Consider the following 13,222-nt stretch of genomic DNA (forward strand, 5'->3'; position numbering starts at 1 on the left):
GATTTTAGGTTTACCATAAGATCATTATATTTATATCATACTGATATCATCATGAGTACACCATGTCAGTAGAACATGTGAAATCATATTTAACACTATACTGTATGTTCATTCAATACACACATTTTTAAAATCTGTAATCTATACCTTTGATACTGTACAACTGCAAGGCAAGGGCAAGAAAAAAACATTTCTTTTTCAAGCTAGTATTTCATTCTAGCCTGAAAGGAATGCCAGCTTGCAAGAGCACAAAGTTTTCTTCTCTATAAATCCGCAACAAGACAGGAAAAGAGAGCTGAATTTAATATTTCATCCAACTTTTTATCTTATTGTTTGACAGTTACTGTAGTGTCCTCTCCTTATCCTGCAACTCTAGTATTTTATTCATAAATTCCTAGGAGGGAGTGAGAGCGAGAGAGACAGGGTGAGAGTGAGAGGGAGACAGGGAGAGAGGAGGCGACCAGGAAGCGTTGGAGTGAGAAAGGCCGAGTAGAGGCTGCATAAGTTCTTTGTTTATCATTTCCTACCCATCTCTCTCTCTCTCTTTCTCTCTCTCTTTTGCACACACACACACACACACACAGTCACACTCACATATATGTGCTGCACAATCTGTGGGCCTCCTCTCTCAGCACAGTCATTTCTGACACAGTTAATGATTTACTGTACAGCGTGCCATGCCAGATGATTGGTGACATGTAGGATGGCTGAATGGGGGAGCACCAGGCAGCTTTCTGAGGGGAGTGTCTGGGATTCTGGGACGCCTTGAAGATAGCGATTCATTATATTTAAGACAGGTATGACATCCTTCTTCAAGGAAGCAGTACCCATACATATCGAGGGGGTGATTTTTTTTTTTTTTTTGGCCATAGCGGGGAGGGGTAGGTAAGTACAAAGGAATTCCTGGCTGTTTTTGGAGATGACATAAAGATAGGAGGCAGGGAAATGGAGGCGGGAGGCTGCAAAATAATGGGTAATGGAAGAATTTAGCCTCAGGCTATATGCCTGCTTTGCCTACTTCTGTATAACTAGTATATTTATAATTCAAATACATACCTTTAATAATTAACAACCACTGAATATTAAAGGAGAATACAAGATTTCACGAACAGACATAGTTGGTAGAGAATGCATTAAATTTCAATTCTGACTGCGTCAAGGAACAAAGAGATAACAGGGCAGCAAAAGTTGACGACTGTTTTTGCCCATATCGTACACTCAGACAGGATGGACAACTAGAGGATGATATAGCATAGGCCCTCTATTATTCGGAGCAATGCCTTTTACAATGGCCATTCACTATAATGGTGTTACGAAATATGGCAGCATGCAAAAGTGCTTGTTTAATTTTGAACTATTCTGGAGATACTTTTTTTTTGTTGGACGATGCCTTTACTGGCCGATGCATATGTCATTATGGATTGTCACAGAGTACACTTACTATACATTTACTAATAAAATTTCCTCTTTTTAAATTGTTTGTAGACCTGTAGTTGAAGCAAAAGCATCTCTGATGTGTTCAGAACTGATATCAAATGTCACTCCTGACTCAGGAGCCTAGTCTCCATTGGTATCTTGACAGATGTAATATATGTATGTATGTTTTAAGAAAAAAAATCTGCTGCTTAAGGTTTTCCTAGTTATCCCATATGGTAAATACACTTGTGTATTATTATATTTGCAGATTTTAAAGAGCATAACATTGTAAAGTTAGATTAAGTATTTACATTTATTTGTAAACATTCAAATGTGGACTGTGTGTTTTGCTAAACTAGTAATGCTTTAGAATAAGCAGAAGAAGAAAAGCATATACTGTGCATTGTACAATGTAGTATTAAATAATTTTCTACATGTAGTTTTTCTTTTGGCTGATTCATTATTAGGACTAGACACAATGTAAAGATTAACTGCCAGATTTACAATTTTAAAATGTTAAAAAACAATTTTTTTTGCATATGTATACTATTTTTTAGTTCACTTTAGTAAAAACAGGCTTAATTAAAAAACACAGATACATTATGTGGACGAGCTCTTCTTTTTAAGCTTTGTTTTGTTTTGGTTCATCTAATATAGCATTTAAGTTAAAAGGTTCAATAGAAATACAAAACTCAAATTATTTCAAATAATTTAGCCTTTTACCATTTATTTATTGCTTTGTTTGTTTTGTTACAACTTGTGTTGTTAAGAATTAACAAAATTTTGGGATATGAACCACGCCTCAATTTCCCGTGCTCCTCCCCCTGGTCCTATATATATACCTTCCAGGTGCTCACCTACGCGACTTTCGACCTCGCACCTGCCTCCACCCCATCACCACCCTCATCTTCACTCTCATCTTCACTCTCATCTTCACTCTCATCTTCATCACTCCTAGCTGCGGGGGGGGGGGGCATGGCTTGAGAACCGTCTCAAGCTGTTCTGAACTGTACACCAAGCAACATCATCACAGTTCCCCTCCCCGCATCACGTAGGCGGGGTTCGTTATAGCAAAAACCTAATTTGTGCTTTAAAATATACCTAAGATTTTTGTCATTTTATATTTAACACTAAATGTTGCAATGAATGCACTAGGCCCTGCTGCTGCAGTGATCACTGGTAGCTAATGGTAATGTTCCTCTATGGGTTTTTTAGATGAAACCGTGGTTGAAAATGAAGACACACTTAATGAAGGTTTCAGTATAGAGTGAAACCAGATGATTTTCAAACCCTCAGCTGGCACTGCAGCTGGAGTAAGATTTTATATATATTTATTTTATTGAATTATTTATTGTATTTATGTATTATTATTTTCCCATGCAAAGCAGCGAATGACCCTTCAGGGTTAGTGTCAGGGCTCTAGTTATAAGCCTTAATTTTCCCTTGTCACTTTGCAACATATTATGAGCAACTTTATGAGCAATTTGACTAATTAGGCCAATTGCTCTACATTGTATATTTAAACCTGCGGCAAGGAGACGTTCCATTTGGTCAGCTTATCTGTTTTGATTGTCTTAGTATTGCTGAGGACCTCAGATCAGTGCTGTATATCTGGTTGTTTTTGGCCATGAAATTCGAGTGGTATTTTAGAGAGAGGTCCCAAGATGATATCACAAACTGCACATTCAAATGCATTATCCATATTTGTCATCCAATGTTCTCAGAATGCAACACTTTGCATATAGTTAATAATAATCAAGGCTTGTCTGCATAGGGTACATGACAAGATAGGCCTCTTTGATGTAGCTCATGCATATTGAAGATCCACAAGAGAAATCAGTAGCATTATTCATTCATATTTAGAGTCATTTACTGCATTTATTTTGCATGGTTTGGTTTAGTTTTGCATCTGATTCTGAGTTTGTTTTATTATATGCACACATTTATTTTTTGTAATGCAGAAGATTTCTCATTTTGATTATTATTTTTTTTTGTATATGTTAAATTTGTTGTCTTTTTGATTAAATGTGTCTTATTTGCATTATTATTCATATAGTGTATAGCTATATATATATATATATATATATATATATATATATATATATATATATATATATATATATATATATATATATTAGTAAAGAGAGGTGCTTTATTGAACCAACAACTCACAAAAACATGGACAAACTTCAAATATTCTTTGCTTAATTAAAATGTTCTTTAATTGGGTGAAAAGCCTTTTGCAGATTACAAAAAGGTTCAACAACAAGGGTTTATATAGAACCCTACTTGTCTTGCAGTGTACCCGAACCAAACCTTTTTCATTCATACCTTTACCTGTGTGATGAAAAGCAAATCTACATTTTCAGGGACACATTTGATCCTTCAGTTACAGTTCTTCTTGCATGTTAGTGTTGTTACTACAATTGTTCATTTCTGCCACATTCCACTCACGCCAGTGGGATGGTACTCTTTAAAGGGTTGATCCTGCATGGTGTACCCAGAAGTCAATCTTCTTGTGCTCTAAGTGCCACCCTTCTAGTGTCTCCACTTGAGTTCTATCACCTTGTGACAATCTGTCAAGAGCTCAGCCACAGGCCATAGTGTAACAAAGATGATGGGTGCCAGAATGCAGCCTGACTCCATTCACTGGGAAAGTTGGACAACAAACTATCCCCAAGTATGAAACTTTATCAAGTATTATGGCCACATTTTGTATCTTCCACTCTTTAAAAAAATAAAATGATGTTTTATTCAAGTACTACCATATATTACCTTTATCTCCTCATTAAATTAGGACCTTGCCTTTTTTCATCCATAAAAGGTATGGCCAGGTTTAGCATATATAAATTATTAATCAACACTGAGAGTCTTTTTTTCACAAAAATACTTTATTACAACAGTTCTGATTAAAACAGACTACTGTCATTATTATTAAACTCAAATGTTTATAATACTTATTATGTGAAACACTTGGAGGAATAAGTGGAAAGACCCTAAGCAGTGATTATTTTTTATTTTATCATAAAAATAGTCCAGACCAAAGCCTGAGACTAAACTAAAATATTAATGAAGCTTTATTAGTTTGAATATTTTTTTTTATCTTAACATATCTTCATTTGTTTCTCCTAAACTGGAAAAGCAGTGCTATTAAACTGAAGCTCCTCCATTTTGTTTTTCTCAAGCTAATTCTCAGACTGTTTGAAAGGAATACTTTCCCCTTCTCACAGCTCATCCTCAACCTCATCTAATGAGTTATAAGACGCACATGTTAAACATTGAAGTATTACACTTTTTGTGGCTCTCAATAATTAATGATCTGGCCTTTTGCTGAGTGAATATTTACATGTAAAGTATCCCTCGGAGCTGTCTGTAAGCTAGAGGGAGGGAAGTGTGTTTATAATGTTAAACTCTCACACATTCTTGCAGTCTGAATTTCGCCTCCAACCATTTCACACACCAACCACGGCATTGCAAGTATTTCTTTTATTGTGTCATAATCGTACATTTCCCAGCGTCAGTGAGATCAAACCAAGAAAATTACAGCTAGACGAAGGCTGCATCTCGATGTGAACATTTGCAACTTGTACTTGTTGGACAAATGACTGCTGATGCATCTCCAGTAAGACCCTCTTTTCTCCAAAGAGGCAAGTCCCAAATCTCAGAAAAGAAGAAATCTAAGCATTTCCATAGAGACCACCTTTGCTAAACATGGGATATTTTTTTTTGAGGAGATGAGAGACACAAATAATAATAATAAAAAAAAAACCATTATATCAGTTTAAATAAAGTGCTTATCCACAAGTTATACCTTATGTCTTCATATCCCAAACTTGCATTTCAGGTGGTAAAGGTGAACATATTTCTAGAGTTTAAACCCAAGCAGTATTCTGTACAAACAAATTACCAGTAAACAACCATATGCCAGTTTAAATTATTTCACTTGGGCTTTATTCTCTTTAAGGCCCTATGTTGCGCACAATACCTATGGAGTATCTCACCATACAGCCGAGACTAAATTATGAGCTTGTCTGAGTGCAGAGAAGGTCTGAGTTTTTTCAGAAATGAGGCATTCTCTTTTTAGCACCGTGCATGGCCAGGGAGGTGTACAGTGCAAAGCTTCACACGTCGTCTGCTTGTGTGCAAAATATTGTGGGGTCTAATATTTACCAAGGAATCTAAGGCTGTCTGTTGTCAGAGCCTCTGTGAGTGTCCCTGTGGCAGTCGTCTCACTGCTGTCTCCTGTGTGGATAAGTGGCTGGCTGCAAAGGGAACACTTTTCTTTGATATTTCACTCCTCATTTGAATCAGCAGTCCCTTTATTTGACAATGCGCGGTAATTACCTGGGTGCCTTGCTTGATCGTGTGAACTCTTCCAGAACCAAGGGGGAAACACTTAGACAGGAAAAAAACATGGAAAACAAAACACGAACAAACATGGCAACAGCATTTGTTTAAATACATTTCAAACAAGCAAGTGGGATTCAAACCTTTAATTTGGGCTGTATGAAATAAGCAGTCACATGCTCCTGAGATGCTCTTCAGATGCTCCTCAAAATTGTAGCTGTAATTATGCACTAAGTGATATTTATTTAATAAATGAAGAGGTCAGGAAAAGTAGTGGGAGGCATCACTTCGTTTGTAAATGCACTTATTCTGGACCTTTAAAGGAAATTTAAAGACAGTTATTCATACAGCCAAATAATACTGTACCAGATGGCATTAGAACATTGTACAGTATTTTCTGTGAATTTCTCCAGTAAATAACTGTAAAAAAAAAAAAAAAAAAAAAACTTTTTACCAAACCTTTGTAGATGTGCATTATTTACAGTATGCCTTCATAGTAATTTTCAGTAATGCCATGTAAAGGCAGTTAACACTTTTATTTATATCAATATCGCTTCATTTTAGCAAGATGTTTTTGTGCCGTTGAAACACTTAATCATATAATCTGGTCTGTCGTCAATGCAATTTTTTAATTGAAGCATTGTTTTTGTCCCCATAATTCGTGAAAACCACTCAGTGAACTAGTCGTTTACTAGTCAAGAACGTAAAAATATTTCCAATTCTTTGACATACAATATCTCACCGACGAGTCACGTATCTTTTTAGCTATTTTATTACGCATTAATATTTTTGCACACTTGTGAAATGTTTCAAACTCATAAAACATTTAGATAACAGTTTGGGAAGAAACTGAGTGTATCGCTTTTACATTATAAATGTAAAATGGCGATAAACGCTTAACATGAATACTTAAGTGTTGCAAATTGCAAAACCAATATATATATATATATAAAATATATATATTTTATATATATATATATATATATATATATATATATATATATATATATATATATATATATATATAAAACCTTATCCAATAATTTTGTATTTACTGACTTGTTTACTTTTAAAATTACTGTATAATTAAATAATATGTATATATAATTCCCTACTGGTATTTTATAGTTTTTAAAAACAAGCAATTTAATGATTTGTTCATAAATTATTATAGTTTTATATAAAGTACACAACAGTAAGGAATAAGAAAGAGTCCCTCGTTACCTGATGGTTCATTGTAGCTGAGCGCCTTTTACATTAGAGGTGATTAGAGTTAACGGAGATTACGGGAGTCGTGTTGTAATGGCTCAGAGAGCGCGGAACAGAGCGCCGGGGCCACTTCACTGCTGCACTCTTCTCCTATTCACCATCATTATCTGCTTCGCTCTGGAGGAGAAACGGGCCAGTATGAGCGGAATTAAAACAGACTAATGCTGCTGCTGAAGCCACCCCGGGGCACAGCCGAGCTGAGGGGACACGGCCGCCCTCTTCTAGAATGTGATATACACTTAAACCGCTACAAATAATTTTACATTTAAGTCCGCTGTTTCCACACTGAAGTAAACAAGAAATAGCTCTGACAGCAAACAGGAGAAAAAATGATAGACTTAATCTCGTCTACAGAGTTAAAAAACACAGTTTTCGCTGTTTAGATTTACAAGGATTTTTTTTCCTTATTGTTATAAACATTAATTAAAAAGATTCGCTGGATGTAATTTATTTAAATCAATTAGATAAAGATATGTTTTTCAGTTGTTGTTGTTTGTTTGAAATAACTCCGGTGTTGGACAATATACAAATGTAAAAATGTTATTTAAAAGTTCAGTAAAAAGTATTAATATTATTATTATTATTATTATTAATAATAATAATAATAATAATAATAATATAAATAATAATAATAACAATAATACTCATAATAATAATAATAATAATAATAATAATAATAATAATAATAATATTGTTAGTAGTAGTAATAGTAGTAGTATTGTTGTATTTTGTACATTATTATTTGTGACTATTGTAATTAATTATTTTTAATAACGAATTAAGGTTATTTGTAGCGCTGAATTAATGCTAAAATGTAAAGCTATGTAAAGCTGTTTTTTTTTTATAAAACAATGAATTTATTTGTAGAAAACAGAAAAAATCCACCGAGGCAGCCGCGGGCAACGTGAACCTTAAACTTAACTGTACAGAATCAAGATTTTAGATACTAAAGCGCAAATATTGGAGAATATCCAAATGTTTTTTTTTTTTATTAAAATGACAGAATTAGCGAAAATACAGCATTGTTTTCCTGGCCATATAAACCATAACCAACTATTTATTGTCTGTATGTTATTATTATTATTATTATTATTATTATTATTATTATTATTATTATTATTATTATTATTATTATTATTATAGATTTCGGTAGCGCTATAAAATGCTATTTGAATCGGAATTTTGTTTTTCCTTTACGCGATTCCGTTTTCTGTACCCGGTCTGATTAATCTGCAACACGAAGCGGCTTTAAGTGAAATCCGGGCTGCTTTCCGCCAGATGGCGCTAAAGCGCCGCATATTTAACCCAGCAGGCCCAGCAAAAAGAAAATCCTCACAAAGATATTTTAACTATTCTCTGGAAACGGCGATACACTCTGTACCCCAGCCGACCACTACACACACACATTCTTACTTTACTGATCCATACTCTACACTGGAAGTAACAAATGCCATACAGACTGAAGAATTTACAGTTAGACGTGAAAAGTTTTCCTAGTGTTTAAGTAGCAGAGAGCCAGAACCGTTTCACTGCAGGTCACAGAGAGTTCACTTTAATTAGGTAATTTAGATGATTGCATAATTTAAAAAATAAAGAATAAACAAGATTTAGTTCATTCAAAAATAACTATTAAACGTACAATTGTATTTTATTTTTAATGTGTAAAAAATGTCTGATTCCATTGGAGCTTGCGCTCAAAACAATGTGTTAATATTGTCCTTTAAAATAAGAATGAATGAATGAATTAATTAATTAATTACTTTAGAAAACCAAAATTACAACCTGTTCTACATTTAGTTAGACTGCCACGATTAATGTTAGGTTTGCTCTTTAATGTTCTCTCTAAACTAGATAAAGTCATTAATTTGAATGAACCCTGCGTGTGATTTTAATGTTTTATTTAATAACTGACCTCTAGACGCAGGACTATGTGACCATTACTACATAGGCTACAGTTGTTTGCTACAATAGGAAGTATAATGCAGGATATGAAAGGCTTCATAGGCTCGGGATTGTCTCCCTGTTTTACTTGAAATGGATCCTCTGCCCCCTAATGAATCCAAACGCAGCTGGGCATGTCCCACACCGACACCGAGAGCTTTAACCCTAAACTGACCTCAATCTGACACCACCAGATGAAATTTTACCACCCCTTAATGTCATCTTAGGCTTCGCCGGATAGCTTCCCTTCATACTGTGCCTGTTTACTTTACTCCTCACTGGAAACTAGTCCCCCAAAAACCAATGCTAAGCCGTTTGTAATCTTCTCAAGAAAGTTGGGACTGGTTAAAACTTTAAAGCACAGACTACCACAGTGTAGCAAAGTATTGGAATTAAACTATTCTATTTGTCTAGGCTTATTAGAAAAAAACAACTATGTGTTACCCTTTAAGTTATGTTTATATATTGTGTTTATTTACATTTTGTTTAGATCTGATAATAATTAAGTAGTCTAGTCTGAACTATTTGCGTCAGTTTCTCGGACATCGATTAAGCCTAGTCTTGGACTGCACAGCATTTTGAATGAAAGTTGTCCGCTGAAAGAAAAATAAAATCTACGATTAGGCTTAATCTCTGTCCATAAAAGTTAAAAGTTCTCTTAGTATATACTCCAATTAGCATGTAGATAAGAAATTAAATAAGCCATTCCATACAGTTGCTGGTTTATTATGCTGTTTATTTACTGCAAACGATGTACACACTACTTAAAATAAGTCAAAATGAAGAATCGGTACACTACGGAGTGCGTAAGGCATTCGCAATCCAAACCACTTCACTTGATCAAGTCCTACACACACTCTCTGCTTTTACTGCAGTATTATTAAAGACAAATCATATTCATGCACTTACCACAATCCTCCTGGAAACGTCACGAGCTTATCTGAATGTGTGTGTGTGTGAGTGTGCGTGTGTGTTTTAATTCATACGGAGAGATTGGAAATCGCCGGCTTTTACGCAAAACTGCCCCGTCGCTAAAGCTGGTCAGAGAGATAGTTAGAGAGAGAGAGAGAGAGAGAGAGAGAAAGAGAGAGAAAGAGAGCGAGAGAGCGAGAGAGCGAGAGATGGACTCCACTTCTTCTTATTGCCTGGTGTGATGTCCGCACCGCCGACCGTCACATTCTGCTCTTCAGCGCGCGCTTCCCTCCCCCTTGTGCCACAGAAATGTTCACTGAGATCAGTGTGAAATCTCATAACGTCGGCAACTCCACTGCAAAACGCGAAAACACATACAGACTGAACTTAACGTGGCTTTAGGCCAGTGTTGGCTGACCGCGCTACCCGAGTTCGTCCCATTCTTCCAACGGGAGAGAATCTTGAGCTGATAATTCATTAAAAACGAAAAAAAAAGGGGTCACGGAGCTTTAAACGCAGCCGAGTGGTCTTAACAGCTATCGATACGCCGATGATGTCACATGCGCAGCGGTGTGTGTTGGCACTGATGGTGGCTAAATATTAAAGGGGATGGATGACCTCTTTGGGTTTTGAGCTCAAAAAGAGCCTGGTATGAAGGGGGGAAAGGGCCAGAAGCGCTGGAATCGATGGCCCGGGCATTGCTCCTCCTCTAAACTTCAAGCTTCCCCCATGATTGATGATCGTGGGCCGCTTTGATAATTGACTACTCCGAGGTGAGGCACGGATTTCTAGCTTGAGACGTGATTGGAGGGAAGATACGTTTAAACAGTTTCTCTAAAAACATTTTTTTCTTGTGTGGGAAAGTTCATTTTACTTTAGAAAGGGGTGTTCAATGTGCCCTAATAAGTTCTTCTCCAGTTCTCTTCATGTTAGAGAGAACTGGAGATGTTAGATCAGAGTAGACTTGAAGATAGAAGCTACACACATACACAGAAAACTCTGCATTTGCCATTTGTGTAAGATTTAAGATTGAGAATTATATTTTTAAACATGCTGTTTATTTGTTTATCGGTAAGAACACACTGGTTAACTTAAGACTGTGAACGGAATACACCGTAAACTTAGAGCTATTAACCTATAGGTTAATACAAGCTTAATTTCTTTGGAATATCTAAAATATTGTACAAATATGACCTATATAATACTAATTTATTTGATAATAATTTATTTGATAATAATTTATTTGAAATGAAAAAGACAACAAAAACACAATGCTGAAGAAATTATTTAAAATTATTTTCTCTTCTTTCTTTTTTCCAGATTTCTCCAGCCTCTGTGCAGAAGAAGTACAGCTCTCCCCCGTGCAGTTGCAGCCACCCTACCGCGCTTCTGTTCTATTTTTTCCCCACCTGTTTTCAGCTAAACCCGCCCTGCCACTCTAGGATTGGCTACTAGTTTATACTCTTCCTCTGGTGGACTGTTTACTGGTGTGCACTTCTAGCCAATCCTAACCCAAGAGGGCGGGCTAGCTCTATCCAATCACCGCACAAGGGGCGGGGTTTATCAATAGGGAACCTCCCACTCGTGTCCAAGCGTTTTTTGGACGCCGGTGCCCAATCCAACCACACTCTGGGCGGGGTTTCCGCAATACGGGTGTGAAAAGTAACCCGCACCAGAAACTAACGGTAGGCGTGGCCAAGGCCCTTGTTACTTCCGGGTTCCGTCATTCCATTCTCCCGCCGATCAGCGCGGCGAAGTGACTCCGTACTATAAGCAAAGCTAGCAGCCAACCTGCCAACACTCGCTGACACTCACTCATCTCAGACCGCGAGATAGACGAAATATACCGCGGGGGGGTGGGTGAAAAAAACCCCGAAGAGATCCGAATCGCCACTCTTTTAATTTCTTCTCCTCTTTTTCTTTTCTGGATTTTTTTCCTACTGTCCTTACAGTGATCATAAAACAAGAAAGCGGACCGGAGGCGTAAAGAAGACGCGGAGTTTTGTGCGCGCGGATGAAAACGGACTAAAAAAACAAAGATTCATCGTCTCTTGAACATCATCAGCCACCATCATTCATTCATTACCTTGACAACCTCTGGCTTTGATTGACAGCTGGAGTGGCAAAAAGCCATGAGACACGACAGTTTAGTTACATGCACGTTGTTGATGGGTCGATTGTAACCTTCAGTTTTTTGGGTGCTTCACTTTTTTTTCTTTTTTTTTTGGTGGGGGGCGAGGAGGAAAAAAACAAGACTTTTTTTTTTTTTGGAAAAAGTGTACCCGATGCCCGTGCTCGGAGTGAACTGTATTGGAGAATAGGAGAATTCACGAAGGGGGAATCTTACCACTAAATCACTTTCTTACCGGACTGGGATATTAAATATACGACACGTCCAGGAGTTTATTGGAGCGCAGCCTGATGGCGCAGAGGGTAGGTCTGCAATCTCCAACACTTACCTATACAAATGCACTATAGGAGGGCCTCGGCGCTGGCGGCTTCTTCTTTCCAGAGTGCTGCTGTCTAACGCCGTTTATTTCACTTTTTTTTCGCTCGCCGCATCTCTGCTTCTGAAGCGGCGTGACAGTGTGCTTCTCCCGGCGGGCTCAGCAGCAGCGAGGCTTAACTGACATAGCAACAAAAAGTGGGGAAAGAAAAACACTGCTTTACAACTTTACAATGTTTTTGGTAATTACACATAATTTGTACTATAGAACTTTATACGCTTGAGTAGGAGAAAGTCGTCTTTTCCCAAACCACAACGCATCGAGAATGGATTTCTTTTCTTCCTTTACAGCCATTCTTTCACTTTGCCATTATTTTTCTTTTTTTCGTATATTTTTTTTATTTATTATTTTTGTACAGAATAGCTTGTTTTCCATAACCACCCGTTCCCCCTTATTGTCCGTCTGACTTGCTTGTGTTTTATTCCAGTACGATGAACTGGCCCATTACGGCGGGATGGACGGGGTGGGAGTTCCAGCGTCTATGTACGGGGACCCTCACGCCCCACGGCCGCTGCCCCAAGTGCACCATCTGAACCACGGGCCGCCGCTGCACGCGAGCCAGCACTACGGCGCCCACGCGCCCCATCCCAACGTAATGCCCACCAGCATGGGTTCAGCGGTCAACGACGTCTTAAAGAGGGATAAAGATCAAATTTATGGGTGAGTGTGAATATGCTTGCAGTGTTGTCACGTTCATATCTAAGTTGTTTTTTTAAGTTCACTCGTTTTCTGTTCAGAACAGTTTAGGAAAATTGATTTAAAATTCAGTTTATGTATGCAAAAATAAGTTCCATTTAACTTCATGTTAGTTAGCTTTGGCGATATACACC

General features: G+C 37.1%; 1 protein-coding gene and 1 long non-coding RNA gene across 13 annotated transcripts in view; one reads left to right on the plus strand and one right to left on the minus strand.

The window, feature by feature from the left end:
• Positions 1 to 3,612: 3,612 nt before the first annotated feature.
• LOC107197843 (uncharacterized) lies at positions 3,613 to 10,118 on the minus strand. The gene is made up of 2 exons (XR_001518812.3): positions 6,988 to 10,118; positions 3,613 to 6,078 (listed from the first exon to the last, which is right to left on the minus strand). It is a non-coding gene; the product is annotated as an uncharacterized LOC107197843 (long non-coding RNA).
• Positions 10,119 to 10,577: 459 nt separating this feature from the next.
• meis2a (Meis homeobox 2a) overlaps positions 10,578 to 13,222 on the plus strand; it is an 82,536-nt gene continuing 79,891 nt past the window's right edge. For 10 of the 12 annotated variants that reach the window (XM_007257385.4, XM_007257387.4, XM_022673080.2 and 7 more), the window contains exons 1-3: positions 10,578 to 10,658; positions 11,206 to 12,318; positions 12,820 to 13,052. In XM_007257385.4, the coding sequence (XP_007257447.3) occupies positions 12,307 to 12,318; positions 12,820 to 13,052 (245 nt within the window). In that variant the 5' untranslated portion in view covers positions 10,578 to 10,658; positions 11,206 to 12,306. Of the gene's footprint in view, positions 10,659 to 10,835; positions 10,902 to 11,205; positions 12,319 to 12,357; positions 12,574 to 12,819; positions 13,053 to 13,222 lie in introns of those variants that run through there. The other 2 variants (XM_049463899.1, XM_007257386.4) reach the window with 2 other exon arrangements.

The sequence above is a fragment of the Astyanax mexicanus genome, chromosome 14, assembly GCF_023375975.1.
Source record: "Astyanax mexicanus isolate ESR-SI-001 chromosome 14, AstMex3_surface, whole genome shotgun sequence".
Lineage (NCBI taxonomy): Eukaryota > Metazoa > Chordata > Actinopteri > Characiformes > Acestrorhamphidae > Astyanax > Astyanax mexicanus.